This window comes from Rana temporaria, chromosome 1 (genome assembly GCF_905171775.1).
Source record: "Rana temporaria chromosome 1, aRanTem1.1, whole genome shotgun sequence".
In the NCBI taxonomy this organism is placed as follows: Eukaryota; Metazoa; Chordata; class Amphibia; order Anura; family Ranidae; genus Rana; species Rana temporaria.
The window spans coordinates 301814689-301835053 of NC_053489.1; the positions used below are offsets into that span (position 1 = coordinate 301814689).

Sequence of the window (20365 nt, forward strand, 5' to 3'; positions counted from 1 at the left end):
CAGTATGTCTTTCCCACTCACAGCCAATGTAACACACTATGGAAACCATTACCTGTTTGTGTGTCTTTTCCTTTTGATGCAGGCTGTGCAACCTCGCTACTGCTCAGTGATGACAGTGGCTGAATTTTTATAATGCTTTCTGAAAAAAAACAAAGTGATGAATATTTAGACATGAACATTAACTAGCTTTTACACACATCTGAACATAAACTTTTTACTAGAGGTTGGAATAATTTTGTGGATTTTTTTTTCCGCCACTGACTGGGAACAGGTCTGCAAATAAGAACTTCTGACTTTACTGATTTGAAAACTTGTGACAGTGACTCAAAAAGTCTGAAAGTTAGTGGATCAACATTATGGCCGTATACCAAGTATCTCTAAAAGGAAGTCAGCATTGGCAGCCTACATCAAGTATTGTTTCTACAAGCCTAATGCCGGGTACACACGAGAGGATTTATCCGCGGAAACGGTCCTCCGGACCGTATCCGCGGATAAATCCTCTGGCGGATTTTGATCTCCTGGTTGTACTAACCAGGAGATCAAAATCCCCGCGGAATTCCGTCCGCGGTGACGTGTCGCGCCGTCGCCGCGATGATGACGCGGCGACGTGCGCGACGCTGTCATATAAGGATATCCAGGCATGCGTCGAATCATTACGACACATGCGAGGGATGTGTTCGGACGGATCGATCCGGTGAGTCTGTACAGACCACCGGATCGATCCGCTGGAGCCGATTCCAGCGGATAGATTTCTTAGCATGCTAAGAAATTTTTATCCGCTGGAAATCGGTCGGCCCGAAATATATCCGCGGATAAATATCCGCTGGATCGTACACACCAGCGGATCTATCCGCTGAAACCGATCCGCGGATCAATTTCAGCGGATCGATCCTCTCGTGTGTACGGGGCCTGAGGTCCCCTTTACACAAGCAGTCTGATCGTGTCTGCCTGTCCCTCTATGGAGCAGTTAATCTAAACAGACTTGAGTCCGTTTACACCCACCCCTACCTCCAGATCTAGTAAAAACAAAAAGGAAAGGGAGTCAGTCCCCTCCATCTGGCAAGATAAGAGGGCAGTTGGGTGTAAACAGACAGCCGGTCCATTTACATCCAACTGTCCATAGAGCAGAGCAGGCTGTGTCCATGTCCGCTCTGCATAAGCTCTTATCCTCATCTTTGCAATCGGCTGCAGTAGAGTTCCTCTGTCAAAATAAAATGTACTGGGTAGAGCATTCCTCCATCCACCTTGGTTGTGTGGATGGAAAAACCTGACAGCCCACTGGCTGAACACAAAAAAAGCAGATTAACTGTCTATTGCCAGGTTAAGTGCCCTGGAACAAGTGCATGCGCATCTTGTGTCCTGAAACCTCATATGCATATACTTGCCCCAGGTCTGTGAGAGCTTCAGTGCCTTCACATGCAAAAAGAAAAAAAAAAAGATAAATCTACTTAAGGAAACTGGCTTTTTAAATACAAAAAAACTAGAAAAAAACTGTTATAATGTACACACCGTAAATTCAACTGATCTGTTTAATACAGTGACAGATCAGTGAACTGAAAACAAGAATGAGTTACAGGATTAGTATAATGTTGTCATTTACCATTTGCATCATATTGTCGTTTACCAAGACCATCTTCTTCATTTTGCACAGTCCTAGCTAGGTCAGTTGTTTTTGCAGATTCCTCTGTTGAATGAGGAATAACTTCCTGTTTTTGACCTCTCCTTATTAACGTCAGATGGACAGTTTGTCCTGTGTGACGTAACACTTCCACTGCTTGCTGGTTGGTGTAACCCTGAAGATTAGTCCCATCAACCTAAATAAATTAAATACAGTAAGAAATTATTTAATTAATTATTATTAAAATGCAGCAGAATAGTCAAATATTACCGAAGAATCGCAACAGAACAACAAGGGTAATTAAATGATATCTTTTTTTTAAATGTAAGGTTGTGAACCTAACCCTGTGGTAATATTACTTGCTTAGATGAAAGTGTTGGGCAACATACTGCAAAAAGGCACAAGGATTATGGAGATGTTCATAGAGTAAGCATGAGAGAAGTATAGTTACTTAGAGGGAATGGCCAGAATGCACTCTTCCTTGATTTGACCATGCTAACGTGAAGTTCAACTGCTGTGTCTACTTGCTTTTTGGTTCATGAAACATGTCCTCAATATGTTACTTCATCGCATTAATGTAAATGAGCCATTATCGGTGATTTTTTTTACATAGATTATTTTTCCTGAATGTGATGCAATGCAATATATTAGGGTTGTCCCGATACCACTTTTTTAAGACCGAGTACAAGTACTTGACGATACCGATTACCGATACTTTTTTTTTTTTAAGTCATGTGTCAGTATTTTTTTTTATTTTACAATTTTAATTTTTCACATTTTTTTTTTTTACAACGCTTTCTTGAGGGGGGGGGGGGGGTTGGATGTGTCAGTGTGTTTTTTATTTTAATACGTATAATTTTTTACAATTAATTATTTTTATTATTTATTGCCATTTTTTTTCTTAGCCCTGTTGGGGGGCTTTGGTGAGATGTTAGGGGTCATAACAGACCCCTGACATCTCACCTTTGAGACAGAGAAAGGGACTAAGGACACAGATTCCCCAGTCCCTTTCTCAGCTGCACTGGAAATTAATGGACAGGAGACAGAGGCTCCTATCCATTCATAAACTGAAGCATCGTAAACACAGTTTACAATGCTCAGTCATATCAATAGACAGAGTCAGTGATCACTGACTCTGTTCATTCGGAAAAGGTAGGAGCCGGGTTCAGCGGGAGGACATGGAGGGGGACACAGAACACGGAGGGGGGAAGCAGCAGCACGGAGGGGGGACACGGAGCATGGAGAGGGGAGAGCAGAACAGAGGACAGTAGCGGCACGGAGGGGGAGAGCAGAACGGCAGCGGCACGTAGGGGGGACACGGAGCATGGAGGGGGAGAGCAGAATGGAGGACAGCAGCGGCACGGAGGGGGAGAGCAGAACGGCAGCGGCACGGAGGGGAGACACGGAGCATGGAGGGGGGAGAGCCGAATGGAGGACAGCAGCGGCACGAAGGGGGGGACACAGGAGCATGGAGGGAGAGAGCAAAACGGCATCGGCACGGAGGGTGGACACAGGAGCATGGAGGAAGAGAGAAGAACAGCAGCGGCATGGAGGGGAGACACAGGAGCATGGAGGGAGAGAGCAGAACGGATGGGGGAACTGGAGGAGGATACAGGGAAAGTCAGGTATCGGTAAAGTATCAGAGCATTTTACCCGAGTACAAGTACTCGGGAAATGCTTGGTATCGGTCCCGATACCGATACTAGTATCGGTATCGGGACAACCCTATAATATATTAATAAAAGCAAATGCATGAAAACTGAATTATTGCGCATCCCTCTGGACATGCTGGGAGGGTGCACTTAAGGCCTCCTTTATTAACCAAGTTGACTACCAAATGTTGTCTGACAGCACTATGAAAAGCAATTGAGCACTGATTGGGCACTACTCTTACTATCAGTCTAAGTGCTGCTATGCTTGGGAGGCTGATATCAAAACTCAAACTGAATATATGCAAAAATATAAAAAAAAAAAAAAAACCTTGGAATAAAATAGGACTTTTGTTGTCACCATGAAAACCTTTCCTTGGAGTCCAATGAAGTGCACAGGAATTCTTAGGACTGTTTTGTTATACATCTTGCTTACAAGAGAAATGGACACCAGCAACAACATTGCCCAGCACAGGGTAATTTTTCCCACAATCATTATACCTCAGTCTCATAGAAAAGTAATATGGATAGCATATAAACAAATACGGGGGAGCCTCAGTGGACTCCAAAAAAAGATTTTATGGTGAGTACAAAATCCTATTTTCCTTCTAGTGCATTGATGGACATCCAAAAGTGGGAGGGCAACATAGCAACAAATGCTAACAGGCCCATTCAAAAGACAAAACTATAGACTGCCTACAGCTGAAAAACGGCATTAGACGATGCCTGAATATGCAACTGGTAGAACTTAGACAATGAAAAAAAAGACCAGGTGGTAGCCTAGCAAACTGAAAAATTGTATAATGCTGTAAAGATCACGAAGCACTCAAATATCTCAAAAAAGTGCACCTTGGCAAGAAATGGTGGAACCTGATTGTTAAGACCATACGTTTGGATTAGCAGTCACCAACCAGTGCACAAGAAAATGTTGGTGATCCCCAGATGTATGCCGTCCAATGTTCTTTCCAGTGCTGTTCTCAATGCATGCTGACAGCCAATACTGTCAGTGCACATTGATACCTATTGCCTCCTCTGTAATTACGGCTCCTGTGAACTCAAAGGGAGGCACTGGGAGCAGTGCAGAGAGCGAGAGGTGAAGAAGGGGACTTCCTATGGCAGAGCTGATCGCAGATTTTGGAAGGGAGCACAGAGCTTGAGCACCTGGCTGGATAAGGAGATGAGATCCAATGATGAGTCTGTGTAAGGCAGCAGAGTGGGGGGGAGGGTGTTGATAGAGCCAAAGCGTTGTGTGTATAAAGCAGCATTGTGATCCAAGGGGAGGAGGGCAGAGAGCCAGAGCACTGTGTGTATAAGGCATGAAAAATTCATGGTAGGGATCCATGGCATTAGTGGTCTGAGAGGTCCAAAAGGTTGGCGACCACTGGTTTAGATAATGGTTTTCCTGCGTCATCTAGAGGAATCAATGTACAATTATGGGGTTCACCCAAAATACAAGAGGAACCAGTTTTCCTGAAGAACCAGTGGCTGGGAGATAGACTTTCATAGCCTGCACCACATGCAGACAATTGAGGGAAAATTCATTTAGGCAAAAGACAAATTATTTCAGGCAATAGAGAAACCCTGAGCCTCAACAAATGATCCCTATGCAAAACCTAAAAAAGATCCTTGCAGGATAAAGCCACCACTTTAGACAATGATCTCTGAAACAAGATTGGACAAAAACCTGGTCCTTGAATGTGCCAAGAACAATTGGTCCAGATCCTACTGCAGGAAAGAGAAGATTCATTCCATAGAGACACTCATAGGGTGGGAGACCTGTGCTCATGCCCAGTCACGTATGCCTTTATGTCCAGTGATAGACCTCTTAGAAAGTATCCTTTACAGCAGTTAGTATCATAGGAAACACAAGCTTTGTGCGACTGAACATAGATCTGATGATCTTTCAGCGGTATGGTCCAATGCTGCAAAGAGCAAAATCACAGAAGTTCCAAGGTATTGATCAGGATGCGAGACTACTCTGAAGACCAAGTCCCCTACATTAATAGGGTTCCCAGGACTACTCCCCAGTTCAACATGCTGGCATCCTTTGTTAGGATCTTCCAGAATGAATTTTCAAATTCTGATGGTCTATCACATAAAATCCCAATAAAATACATTTACGTTTTTGATTGTAACATGACAAAATGTGGAAAATTTAAAGGGGTATGACATTTTCCACATTTTGTCATGTTACAGCAAGAAACATAAATGTATTTTATTGGGCTTTTATGTGATAGACCAACACAAAGTGGCACATAATTGTGAAGTGGAAGGAAAATAGTAAATGGTTTTATTTTTATTTTTTACAAATAAATATCTGAAATACTCTGATACCTCTACCTAAAATCTAGTGGAACCAATTGCCTTCAGAAGTCACCTGATTAGTAAATAGAGTTCACCTGTGTGTAATTTAATCTCAATATAAATACAGCTGTTCTGTAAAGCCCTCAGAGGTTTGTTAGAGAACCGTATTAAACAAGCAGCATCATGAAGGACAGGGAACACACCAGACATGTCAGGGACAAAGTTGTGAAGAATTTTAAAGCAGGGTTAGGTTATAAAAAAATATCCCAAATATCCCAAGCTTTAAATATCTCACAGAGCACTATTCAATCCATCATCCGAAAGTGGAAAGAGAATGGCACAACTGCAAATCTACCGAGACATGGCTGTCCATCTAAACGGACAGGCTGGGCAAGGAGAGCATTAATCAGAGAAGCAGCCAAGAGGCCATTAGTAACTTTGGAGGAGGTGGGAGAATCTGTCCACAGGACAACTATTAGTTGTGCACTCCACAAATATGGCCTTTATGGAAGGGTGGCAGGAAGGAAGCCATTGTTGAAAGACAGTCCCATTTGCAGTTTGCCAGAAGACATGTGGGGGACACAGAAAACATGTGAAAGAAGGTGCTCTGGTCAGATAAGACCAAATTGAACTTTTGGCCTAAAAGCAAAACGCTGTGTGTGGCAGAAAACTAACACTGAACATCACCATGTGAAACATGGTGGTGGCAGCATCATGTTGTGGGGATGCTTTTCTTCGCCAGGGACAGGGAAGCTGGTCAGAGTTGATGGGGAGATTAATGGAGTCAAATACAGGGCAATCTTAGAAAACTGAGGCAGAGGTTCACCTTCCAGCAGGAAAACGACCCTAAACATACAGCCAGAGCTACAATGGAATGGAAGCATATTCAGAATGTCCCAGTCAAAGTCCAGACCTAAATCCAATTGAGAATCTGTGGCAGGACTTGAAAATTGCTGTTTACAGACACTCTCTCCATCCAATCTGACAGAGCTTGCGCTATTTTGCAAAGAAGTATGGGCAAGAATTTCACTCTAGATGTGCAAAGCTGGTAAAGACATCCCCAAAAAAAACTTGCAGCTGTAATTGCAGTCAAAGGTGGTTCTACAAAGTATTGACTCCGGGGAGTACAAATGCACGCCACACTTTATAGATATTTGTAACAAATTTTGAAAACCATTTATCATTTATCTTCCACTTTACAATTATGTGCCACTTTGTGTTGGTTTATCACATAAAATACATTTAAGTTTTTGGTTGTAACATGAGAAAATGTGGAACATTTCAAGGGATATGAATACCTTTTCAAGACAATGTAGATGGACTAAAACTGAAGCTGAACACAGCTATCACTTTATAAGCAGTTACAGCAACAGTTTTTTCCCCCTTTTGGGATAACGGTTTTACATAAATGAATAAAAGCTGATCATTGTAAGCCCTCCCTGTCAAAGTTTTGTCTCAAATCCCCTAACTGCTACTTTGTCTGGACAGCTTGGTCTGTTCATGGAAGTTGAAAAACAAACAGACCAACTGGCTGGATCACCAGGTGAAAAAAAAAAACAGCCAAACCCCCTTAACCCCCCCCCCCAAAAAAAAACAAAAAACAAAAGCAGCCACCTCATCCAAGGATTAGTAAGCTGCAATTCAATTTTTTTTTTGGGGGGGGGGGGGTTTAATACTCGCTTTAAAGGAGTTGTAAAGGAAAAAAAGTTTTTTTGCTGAAATGACTGGTTACAGGGGGCCAAATTCTCAAAAACGCTGCCTAACTTAACTTTCAGCAGTTAAGTTACACAGGCGTTAAATTTCTACCTAAGTGCCCGATCTTCAAAGCACTTACCTAGAAATTACACGCCGTGTAACTTAAGTGCCTCCGTCGCAAGGCGGTCGTCTTCTCGAGGGGGCGATTACAATTTAAATGAGGCGCGCTCCCGCGCCGGCCGTCCTGCGCATGCGTGTGACGTAATTTTCCCGACGTGCAGCGCGCGAACGTAATTTACACCGGGCTTTGTGGATTGCGACGGGACAATAAAGTTGCGACGGGTGAAAAAAAAATACGCGCCGGGAAAAAAAATTCTAATTTTAAAAAAAAATGCGGCGATCGAAAAAAAGGTCTGGTTTTACATGGTGGACTAACTTTCCACATTGTAAAACCAGCCCTAATTTTGCGCAAGCAAATCGGAACTTACGCAGAAACCACAATGCTTAAAAGCTTTGTGGATCTGCTTAAGTCCTCATTTGCATACGCAAAGCGGCATTTCAATGAGAAATGCCCCCAGCGGCGGATGCGGTACTGCATCCTAAGATCTGACAGTGTAAGTGTCTTACAGATGTCAGATCTTCTGCCTAACTTTGGAAAAATCCTTTTGAGGATCGTTTCAAAGTTAGGCACAGAGATACGCAGGCTGAACAGCAGTTCCGCCTGCGTATCTCTTTTGAGAATTTGGCCCAGGGTATAGAGACTTTGGGGCAGATCCAGAGAGAGAGTACGCTGGCTTCTACTGATACGCCGGCGTACTTTCAAATTACCTGCATCGTATCTTTAGTTTGAATCCTCAAACCAAGATACGACGGCATCTGGGTTAGATCCGACAGGCGTACTGCTTCGTACGCCTTCGGATCGTAGGTGCAATACTTTGGCGTCCGCTGGGTGGAGTTCGGGTTGTTTTCCGCGTCGGGTATGCAAATTAGCTATTTCCGACGATCCACGAACGTACGTGCGGTCGTCACATTCTTTTACGTTGTCTCTAGTCGGCTTTTTCCGCGTATAGTTAAAGCTGGTGTTTTGCGGCGTATAGTTAGACTTGCCATGTCAAGTATGGCCGTCGTTCCCGCGTTTAATTTGAATTTTTTAATTTTTTTTGCGTAAGTCGTCCGTGAATCGGGATGGACATAATTCACGTCTATGTTAAAAAAGCGACGTCATTTCGCGCAATGCACGGCGGGAAATTTCGGGGCGGCTAATGCGCAGTTCATTCGGCGCGGGGACGCGCTTCATTTAAATGAAATATGCCCCCTAATCGCCGATTTGAATTCCGCCGCCAGAGATACACTACGCCGCCGTAACTTACGGCGCAAATTCTTCCAGGTTTCGATTTAAATCCAGGTAAGGTACGGTGGCGTAGCGTATCTCTGATACGCTGCGCGGGTGCAGATCTCTGTGGATCTGTCCCATAATAGTTAACTGATTGCTTTTAAAAATGGTTAAAAATAGATAAAAATCAATCATATAATGTACCTGCAGTTTCAGTTTCGTTTTTGCATGTTTCCTGCTTCTCTGCTGCACAGAGCCACAGAGCCAATAGAGGGCAGTGATGGTTTGGAAAACGAAACTGATTGGTGATGAGGGGTTTTAGACACACAGTAATCACACCTCCTTGATTAGTGACCACAGAGAGAAAGGAAGTGTTCAGAACAGAGAAGGATTACAGCAACATCAGAGCAAAAACGAACAATAAGGACATGAAACCAGGACTGCAGTAAGGTAAAGGAAGCTATTTAGCTAAAAAAAAATCCTTTAGTGACCCTTTAACTTGATAGACATCAATCTTTCTTCATCCTATTAACTATAAACGCATACTGGTTTGAAATACAAATGTAATGGCGCAAGCTGACATCCAGATTTTTTTTGTTTTGCTTTCTAATAGTCTTAGCTGATTTTCAAAATAAACAGCACAACCTCTTAAGGATATATTCCACCATCTGTTCTGCTGTATAAATGTTCTGATTGACAGCAATGGGAAAAACATACTAGGCTTAAAGGCATACCACAAAATACAGTTAACAATTCTAATACTTTAGAACCAAATTTGTTTTTCATTCCATTAATTTAGGAAAAAAGACTTCTAGCTGTGTAAATACACATCATTCAATATTTATGAACAAAACTAGTATGTACACAGGGAACTGGGAAATATGCAACTTATCTTTGTGATAAAATACTATGCTGTCAACAAATAAATAAGAACTCATTACCTACTAGCCTAGCTACTAATAGGTTCTATCAGTTACATATTTACCCAGAAGAAGATGAAATGCAATATGATTGTTCACTGGATATGCCACATGCCCTTCTATCGAAGATGGCTCTCTAGATTGAGCGAGACTGCCATCTGGCTAGAGACGCATTTGGCGAGCGGAAATTAGCGAGGGCGAGTGTGGAGCAGGGGCGGACTGGGCCGACAGTTTCCTTTTTTACAGAGCATCAGAGCATCAATTGCCTTCTTGCCCGCCCCCAAGGCCGCCCTGATGCCCTGTAAAAAAGGCTGCGCCACTTCTGCCTGAAGCGATCAGCCAGGAAACTGTCAGGAGGAGAGCCAGCCGGATCACACAGAGTGGGAATCTCCTGCTGTGATGCGGCTTATATATAAAACACTGGCCGCTGTCAAACAAAGTCTCACCTCCTGGACTGGCTCCTATGATAGACAGCACACTGGTCCAATGCGGGTCCTGGAGGCGGGACTTTGTTTACAGAGGGCGGCATTTCATTTACCAACGGATTACAGATATAGAGATTCCCGCTCTGTGTGATCCAGCTGACAATCCTCCTGATTCCTCCCTGTGATCCCTGCTACATTGATGGGCACTCATGAGGCTGCACTGATGGGCACTGATGAGGTTTCACTGATGGACACTGATGAGGTTGCACTGATGGGCAATGAGGAAGATGCACTTATGGGCAATAAGGAAGATGCACTTATGGGAAATGAGGAAGATGCACTTATGGGCACTGAGGAAGATGCACTTATGGGCAATGAGGAAGATGCACTTATGGTCAATGAGGAAGATGCACTTATATAAGGGCAATGAGGAAGATGCACTTATATAAGGGCAATGAGGAAGATGCACTTATATAAGGGCAATGAGGAAAATGCACTTATATAAGGGCAATGAGGAAGATGCACTTATATAAGGGCAATGAGGAAGATGCACTTATATAAGGGCAATGAGGAAGATGCACTTATATAAGGGCAATGAGGAAGATGCACTTATTTAAGGACAATGAGGAAGCTGCACGTATGGGAAATTATGAGGCTGCACTGATAGGCTGCATTGATGAGCACTGATGGGCTGCATTGATGAGCACCGATGAGCACTGATGGGCTGCACTGATGAGCACTGATGACCACAGATGAAGCGGCACAAATGACCACTGATATGCTGAACTGATGGGCACTAATGGGATGCACTGATGACCACTGATGAGGCGGCACTGATGGCCAATGATGAGGCGGCAATGATGGACACTGATTAGCTGCACTGAGAAGACAGCACTGATGGGGCTGCACTGATGGGCATGCATAAGGCTGCACTGATGGGTATGCATGAGGCTGAATTGATGGGCACGCATGAGGCTTCACTGATGGGCACGCAGGAGGCTGCAATGATGGGCACGCAGGAGGCTGCAATGATGGGCACTGTAATGCTGTATGTTAATATTGTTAAAGTTGTTGTTGTTAATATTTATTTTTGAAACTCATTTCTACATAAAACATTTAACCGTGTAATTTCATGAAATAATTTATGAGGGCATGTTTAGGGGCAGAATTAGGGGCGGGCCAACTGATTGCGAGTAACTCTTAAGGCCTGGCTTGTAGCTCAGGACTTGAAATGTTGAGCCTGGCCCCTGTTCTAATATATACATTTAGTGACAATCTGTCACAAACAAAATCAGTATCATAGCTCTTTAGTGCATAACATGCTCTCACACTAAGCAAATGCAGGCCTGTGTTGCAATAAAAACACTTTCCTCTCTTTCAAAGCTATCAATTTTGCTGCACAATGGAAAACAGAAGCCTTATTAACAGACATACAACCTGATTCAAAACAGATGAATGCACAATTCAGAATATGAACCAAAAAACATTTAGACAGCAGTCAGAATTTAGCTTTCATCAATATTGAAGGTCAAAACTATGCAGCGTTTTATGAATTCTGACTCGCTCCCATACATTTAATTCTTTATTGAATAGCTACTACCGGTATACATTTTACATTACAGTGTGCTCTGTTGAGCATAGGCAAGTAGTTCTCACTTTCCCCACAATATCTAAATTTTGTGTGCACCCCATACTATCCATGTGTTACCACAGTTATAGTGATACTTCAGATATTATTTATATTATATTGATTGTGTGAAATTAATGTAAGTACTCAGCGTCTTCTTTTACGGGATGTTTTCTTTGCATTTCTCTAACTGATCAACAGAGTCAGTTAAAATAAAATTAAGGGAAAAAAAAACACACACACACACACACAAAAATTATTTGAGTGAAATCAATCAGATGAATATGGCTTAACGGTTAGGGCAGGTATCAAAGAAACTCTGCAGTCAAACGGTCTGAAACATACTATGTAAGAAAACATAGATAACACTGGTTTACTTACAGCAATAATCTGGTCTCCGACATGAATCCTTCCATCCTGCTCCACAGCACTGCCTTTTGTAATACTTTTCACAAAAATACCCGAGGGCTCTGTTTTATAAAAAAAAAAAATATATATATATTATATATTTTCTGCTCCATTTTAAATGATGAACAATCCTAGACAGTTTTTCATAGTAGTCCACATCTGCCTGAAGGTGTAGACCAGTGGTTCTCAACCTGGGGGTTGGGACCCCTCCAGGGGTTGAATGACTATTTGCCAGGGGTCACCAAATCCTGGGCTGTTCCTGGAGGCCGGAGCCGCCCACTCTGCCTTTTCACAGCTGCCCATTCAGTTCACAGCATGGGGCAGAGAGTAGAGGTCAGCTGACTGGTGTGGCATGTGAAGTGGGAGGGGCTGGAGGAGACTGTATCTCCTGATTTCGGCATAGGTGTCACTGCTGCGAGACACCACAGAGCTGGAGACACTGTGAGCAACACTACCTGTGATTAGAAGTGCCATTAAAAGTCCCCACTACAGTTCTCAGATCAGCAGGTGACCTTGATCAAGAGCATCTAAGTTGGCCGATAAGAACTCTTCCACCCCCCACCCAGCACTGCCCACTACCACTCATCACATTTCCCCTCACCAAGGAGTAAGAGAAGGAATAAAAAGAGAATACATGGAAGGGAGAGGAAAAGAGGGGGAGAGGATCAAAGAAAAAGGGAAAGAATAAGAGAACAAGAAAGAAGGCTAGAGAGATAAATGGGGGGGGGGGGGGGATTAGGATAGAGGGAGATAAAAGGGAAAGAAAAAAGAACAGAGTGGTACATCCTAAAATGTACCATAAGGGGGTTTAATACTGTACGAGTGGAAGGGACTCGGGGGCTAAATATCCGTGGGTCAGGGGTGCAAATTCCTTGTCTTGCCTTGGGTGCTGACAATTACCCACGCTATTAAAATTTTACTGTTAGGGGTCCCCACAACTAGGCCCAACTGCCAGCAATTTGCAGTATTGCAGTGCAAGTGTACAATAAGAATACAGCAGATAATTATGCTTTAGTTTGAAACCGGGCTTATGTCGTTTGACCAGTCAGGCACTTATACCAGCCTGTGTCTGATACATTTAGACACGGGAGTACTTTTAGGCAAATATAGGAAGTGCCAGACTACCCACCCTGGCCTGTGTAGGAGGATATTTCTGAAGAGTATTTATCATTGTGTAAAGACATTGGTCTAGTCCCATTACACAGATTTTCATACTAGGAATAACATATGCTATGTCATCAGTTATATCACAGACTCAGTTCTGCCCTATGGTATTAGTGAGTACACTTCATGTCTCAGCAGACTCTCAAGCCAGTACATGCCAAGAAGCAAAGTCTATCAGATGAAAAAGCAATACAAAAATGCTTTTTACCGTGTGGGCACACATGTATACTGTACAGCTACTCTACCAGTGGAAGTGGATAACAATTCTTATGTGCATTTGCTGCTTTAAACTTGTAGCTCTAAAATGCTCAACAAGCCAAATCTCAGTCATTTCAATGGCCCCTTCTGTCGCCTGAAGAAAAATGCCTGTCACTCAAAAAAGTACATGAGCTTCTTTTTGGCAGATTACAAGCAATAGAAATGCCTGATTTGAGCGTTTTACAAGTGTTTGGTTGAGCGTTTTGCTCAAACAGTAGCTCTCCCACTCCTTCCCATGCTTTCTATTGGCTAAACAAAAACGTCTGAAGCTGTAAAATGCTTGTAATACACTTCTAAAAACGCTCAAAAGCATTCAAATAAAAATGCCAGTAAATTGCTACGCTCAGGTGTGAATGCAGCCTAAATTGTTTTCCTTGAGTTCATCGATAGGAAACACAGACCCTTAAAAGGGGTTGTAAAGGCTTGTGTTTTTTTACCTTAATGCATCCTATGCATTTATTTTAACTACTTGAGACCCGTGCTGTAGACGAAAGATGTCCACAGTGCGGCTCTCAACTGCCGGGAGGACGTCCCTGGACGTCCTTCTATTTACATTCCCCGCGTGCGCCGCAGAGGGGGAAAACTGTGCCCGGTGTGTCACGTGATGCTGATGCGTGTGCCTGGCAGCCATGATGTCCGCCAGGTACCCACGATCGTCAGTGACAGAGCAAGGACGTGGAGCTCTGTGTGTAAACACAGAGCTCCACGTCCTGTCAGGGAGAGACGAAACCGATGCTGTGCCCCTTATAGATAGGGACACAGATCGGTCACCTCCCCCAGTCAGTCCCCTCCCCCCACAGTAAGAATCACTCCCAGGGAATACATTTAACCCCTTCCTCGCCCCCTAGTGTTAACCCCTTCCCTGCCAGTCACATATATACAGTAATCAGTGCATATTTATAGCACTGTTCGCTGTATAAATGTGAATGGTCCCAAAATAGTGTCAAAAGTGTCCGATATGTCCGCCGCAATATCGCAGGCCTGACAAAAATCGCAGATCTCCCCATTACTAGTAAAAAAAAAAAAATCATAAATCTATCCCCTATTTTGTAGGCGCTATAACTTTTGCGCAAACCAATCAATATATGCTTATTGCGATTTCTTTACCAAAAATATGTAGAAGAATACGTATCGACCTAAACTGTATTTTTAAAAAAAAAATTGGGATATTATTATAACAAAAAGTAAAAAAATAATGGGCCAGATTCACAGTGGACTTACAATGGCGTATCTCCACGTACGCCGTCGTAGGTCCGAATGTGAGCCGTCGTATCTATGCGCCTGATTCTTAGAATCAGTTCCGCATAGATTTGGCCAAGATACGAGCGGCGTAAGTCTCCTACGCCGTCGTATCTTGGTTGCATATTTACGCTGGCCGCAAGGGGCGCTTCCGTAGATTTACGCGTCAAATATGTAAATTAGGTAGATACGCCGATTCACAAATGTACTTGCGCAGGTTAACGTCCGGCGTAAAGTTACCCCTGCTATATGAGGCGCAGCCAATGCAAAGTGTGGACGTCGGCAAGCGTATCTTTTTACGTTGTTTACGTAAGTCGTACGTGAATGGGGCTATGCGTAGGTTACGTTCACGTCACAGGCATTGGGCCTGGCGTATCTTATGGAGTAAATTTGACGTGATACTGAGCATGCGCGCGCGTGCGCTTCATTTGCATGGGGTCACGGCTCATTTTAATAAAACACGCCCACCTCTTCCACATTTGAATTAGGCGGGCTTACGCCAGCCGATTTACGCTACACCGCCGCAACTTACGGAGCAAGTGCTTTGTGAATACTGCACTTGCCTGTCTAAGTTGTGGCGGCGTATCGTAATTAGGATACGCTACGCCCAACTAAAGATACGCTCTCCTATGTGAATCTGGCCCATTGTGGGTTTTTTTTTTTCCTGTCTTTTTTTGTTTATAGCGCAAAAAATAAAAACCGCAGAGATGATCAAATACCACCAAAAGAAAGCTCTATTTGTGGGAAAAAAATGATAAAAATATAATTTGGGTACAGTGTTGCATGACCACGCAATTGTCATTCAAAATGCATCAGCGCTGAAAACTGGAAACTGGTCTGGGTGGGAAGAGGGTTTAAGTGCCCAGTAAGGAAGTGGTTAAACAAATATATTTTTTTGGACGTACTGCATGAGAAGTCCTTCATTTTAATATATACAACATGGCCCAATACGAAGACTAGCTGGCTCAAGGTTCACAATGAGATGTGGTGTGGAGATCGAGGCGTCTATGGTTGAACATATGATCCACTTCCACACAGTACCGATGTACAGCTGATACTGGGATGAAGGAAGCTCTAAAATTCATGCTGTTCATGATCTCTTATAATCTGGAGATCATGTAGATTTGGCAAGAGGCCATTGTTTCTATTTTTGATCACTGATGGAACACAGAAGCACTTTATTGGATGTCATTATTAATGAAAACTGGGAACAGTGCACCTTTATTCATGTTTTTTTTTTTTATCGTTTGGACGCAATTTATTTTTTTATTTGTTTTTGGACATTAATGTTGATATATCACATTGGTGTCTTTGAGAAACATTGCAAAGTAGATTTTGAGTAATGAACAATATGGACACTAAGTGACACATTGTATGTGGATGACACATCTTTATTTTTTGGTTTTATTCACGGTTACCAATTTGCTAGTTTGAGCAAGATAATTTACCACATTGATTTGACTATCACTGTGGTCACTATTAATAGAGTTTGATATATTTTCTTCTACTTCCTCGCTGTAGCCAGTTACCCGCTAAAATACAAAAAAAAAAGGTCTTGTCGCGAAGCTGTGTTCCTCTGTTGTTATGTTTCCCGCTGTCCGGCACCTCTTATATAGAGGCCATCCAGTGACGTCACAAGGTTGACATCATTGGATGGCCACACCCCGTGCCTATGAAAGAGGTTATGGACAGCGGGGAAAATAACAGAGAAACACAGATTCGTGACAAGACCAGCTTTTTTATTTTTATTGTTTCGTGTAACCGGCGATAGCGAGAAAGAAGATGGCGGCAACGACGCGGTGAAGAGAGGAAGAAGATGACCCTGGGAGATGATAGCAGGGGAAGAAAAAGGCGGCGGAAAGAGGCGAGGGCATCGGGAGGGACGACGACTCAGAGCCATTTTACTAATAAAGGAATTGCCAAAATCGTTTTTTGTTTTTTTAGTTTTCACTGCTTTTTTGGTGAATGGGTAGGGGTACGACGTACACAATACCCATTCACATAGGGTGGGAGGCCAGGATCTGGGGGTTCCTTGTTAAAGGAGGCTTCCAGATTCTGATAAGCCCCCCTGCCCGCAGATCCAGACAACCACCGGGCCAAGGGTTGTCGGGAAGAGGCCCTTGTCCTCATCAACATGGGGGCAAGGTGCTTTGGGGTGGGGAGGCAGAGCCCACCCATGTTGAGGCCATGCAGCCTGGTATGGTTCTGGGGGGGGGGGGGTGCTAGCCTGACCTGCCGGGCGGAATGCTCACATAAGGGTTTGGTATGGTATGCCCTTTTTTTCACAAATTTTTTGGCCGGCAATTTATTTATTTATTTTAATCTGGTTGCTTACCGATAATCTCTTTTCTGTGCACCCTCCCAACTCTTTATGTGCATGAAGGAAATATAGAAAGCTTTGCATGCAAATAGGTACAATTATTGTGGGAAATATATATATTGTGCTATATAACCAACCTCCAAGTTTAAAGTGATATTAAACCCAAATTTTTTTTGGACACTTTCAGTAGCTGATTTCATTTCTTCATTTTTTTTATTCGTTGTCTATGAATCAGTTTAGGTTGATGCCATAATCACTACCCCAGGTTTGTTTCAAGGAGGGTCTCTTCACTTGCAGAATCCTATGGGGTCACCCTTACATACAGGGACTAGAGCTGTGTCTCCCCACACAGTGTGCATCGAAAGAAACACACAGCCCCATAGCCTAGGAAGGCAAGGCCCTCCCCTGCTACTCTCTATTCACCCCCACCTCCCTTTTCCCAGCTAACAGACTGGCTTTTAGACTGAACTGGAGTAAAGGAAACATCACTAAAGAGAGCAGGAGCCAGCAGCACTGAAAGTTGCAATCTGAGTTAAGAATTTTAACAAATAGTTTACAGGGGAATATCTATTTTAGTGTGCCCAACGTGTTAAATAAATAAAATAAAAAAAACACTGCAAGTTAAAACACTAGTTTAGAAAATAAGTTTTGGATTATTAATTTTAGAATCATACTTGTCTAGGTGGATGCAGCATCGTTCCGATGATGCATCTGTCCCCTGCCGGCTCCAACACTGAGAACCAAGCGATCAAACATTGCTCGGTTCTCACAGCTCTGTGAGCAGAGCTCACTGTTCTGCCATTCCCCCTCCGCGCTCTCAGGAGCGCTGGGCTGTGGAGGGGGTGGGAGCCGCAGAGCCAGGTGCCGGTCCAGGCATGTGGGCGGATCCTGACTTCAGCGTTGTGATCTTTCCCGAGTCTGGACCAACTCAGACATCAGCAGACAACTGACTTCAGCCTGCTGTCTGCTGAAAACGAATCACAGGAGTGTGGAATGAACTGCACAAGTACAGCCAAACGACCTTTAAAGTGATTGTAAACAATCACCTTGTAAAACAGCCTATTCAGTTTAAAATAGAAATGAAAAGCAAAACATTTTGTATAGATATAAAAAAAACAATATAAATACCTTTTTTCCCTTTTTTATAAATGAGCACATTTCCTCTGTTCTCAGCTGCATAAGAGCTGGGGGAGGAGGAGATGCAGCAGGACACTGAGCTTGTCAGTGAATGGCTGTGCAGCAAGGGCATGTCAAGTCTGATCATTGGAGGAGAGTATACTGAGTTCCCAGCACAGCTAGAGAACTGACCAGTGTGCTCTTCTGCTTAGTGTGGTCAATTTTAAATATGGAAAGTAGGGGGACTAGCAGGAACAACAGGGATGTCACATAAAGGAGGCAATACAAAGAGAACAGGAGACTTTCTCATACAAGTACGTGGTACAGCAGGCATATATGAAGTGTTGGGTTAACAAACGTTTTAAGGCTAGCCGTGATCTGCAGAATTTGGTTACCTGAACTTTTGTCGCCAACATAACCAGCAATAGTTATTCCCAAACCCTGAGCATTTTTAGACAGCTTAACATCAAAACTTTCACCATCTGTATCTCTAGTCATTCCACCATTCACCTGGAAAAAAGGACATCACACATTTGAAGAATAGCCTTAGAGGCGCACAACAGTCATTATTAACAGAGTTCAGTAAAGAGCACAGCCAAGGTATTGTATGACAGGTGTTATTAAAAGCAAAATACATTTACAGTACAATGTGTATGAGGGTCATGTCTGTCTACAAAGATAGGAGACTTAGATATCTTTGCTTTTTGTGGGTCTGACCAAGTAATAAAGCATATGTAAACCCTAGGTCAAAATACTGCAGTCCTTATATGTGTTGGCTACATTTGTTTTTTTCTGTTCAAACATTTTTACCTGGTTATCATGCCAGTGCTATGCCCTGTGCTAGGGGGACAACATTCACTTATTATACTGTATGTGTGGAGGAGCAATTTTGTCACCTTAGGACAGGAAGTGTGTTACTTCTCCTCTTATCTAACATATAAAGGTGTTCTGTAGTCCATAAAGAGACCTGGGAAGTACGTTAGAAGTGCACTATAGGAAGTTATAAGATGACAACAGACAGAACAAAAGGGAGAAAATTTGTGAAAACCATTTGTTTATGTTTGAAATGCAAGAAAATCTGCAATATTCAGGGCACTAATTGATATGAGCCCTAAATGCCATGAATTCTTTAAATGCCCCATAATTCAACAGATTTTTTTTTTATTTAAAGCATCTTTAAATAAAATGCAAATATGTATACAAAAAAAAAAAAACAGTGTGGGAATATACTGACCTGCAAGTCGGGTACAGGTGGTACTGATGGAGGAGTCTGAACACTGGCAGTGACTGTTGTAGTAGAGTCTAGAACTGGACCTCTGGCAATAACCAGCTTCACTCTGTTTCCACACTGCCGCAAAACCTGAGCAACCTGCTCACTGCTCATTCCAGCAAGGTCAGTTTCACCGATTTTTAATATGTGATCTCCACTATGGAGTCTACTATTCTGATAGAGATAAAAGGACATATCGTTAATAAATAAAAATTGCATCATGCAAAAAATTCTGCCTAATAAAAGAGCGTGTTGGAAAATATGTCATCAATTGTTCAGATCACCCCATAGACTATTACATTTTACTGTGTGCGGGCCATAGTGCAATGTCATTAAGAAACCAAAAACATATTTAGGGTACTTGCACAAAATACAGACATATGAACATCAAATATTCCTGGCACAAAAAACATGAGGATGTGCTGTATACAACCTGTGTGCGTGCGTGTATTTATGCATACATGCGCATAAAAATTCTAGCTTTAGTTCAATTAAGTGTGGCGCACGCACATATTTGGGTTGGGGGGATCCGCGCTTAGGATAAAAAGGATTAATTAAGCTGCTGCCTCCCTGACAGGTTTCAATGAAACCTGGAAGTAATGGTTAATTGGATTTGGGGATAGTGGCGCTGCTTATATTTCAGTGTACACAAGATGTCCTATATTATAGGGCGATGTTATATTTGTAGGGGAGCTCCAATTACTAGGAGAGACCAATGGAGATGGGTCTCCTAGACCTTATTATCGTTTATCCAAACGACCAGGTGCTACCCCCTATTATTGCTTGTAATCCGCACTGGTGTCCCAATGATCCGTTGGTTCTTCCAGTGGAATTAGTACGTGTACTTCAGAGGGAGTGTGAGACCAGCCAATAAGTTAAATTGTATTCTGGTAGTGTCCTATGTGCTAGGTATCACAAGTGCTTTTAAAGTATAGCCTTGAAGTGATAATAAGTGCAATATATGTTCAAATCCAATATTCCGTGATATCCAAATAAAATATAAATAAAACACAAAGAAA

The 20365-nt window shown here is 42.8% G+C and overlaps 1 protein-coding gene across 8 annotated transcripts in view; it reads right to left on the bottom strand.

Moving 5' to 3' along the window:
- MPDZ (multiple PDZ domain crumbs cell polarity complex component) overlaps positions 1-20365 on the bottom strand; it is a 257792-nt gene that overhangs the window by 174583 nt on the left and 62844 nt on the right. For all 8 annotated transcript variants that reach the window (XM_040358412.1, XM_040358432.1, XM_040358424.1 and 5 more), the window contains exons 8-12: positions 19311-19520; positions 18472-18586; positions 11953-12041; positions 1601-1814; positions 53-139 (exon numbers count right to left, since the gene is read on the bottom strand). In XM_040358412.1, coding sequence (XP_040214346.1) covers positions 53-139; positions 1601-1814; positions 11953-12041; positions 18472-18586; positions 19311-19520 — 715 coding nt within the window. The remainder of the gene's footprint in view (positions 1-52; positions 140-1600; positions 1815-11952; positions 12042-18471; positions 18587-19310; positions 19521-20365) is intronic.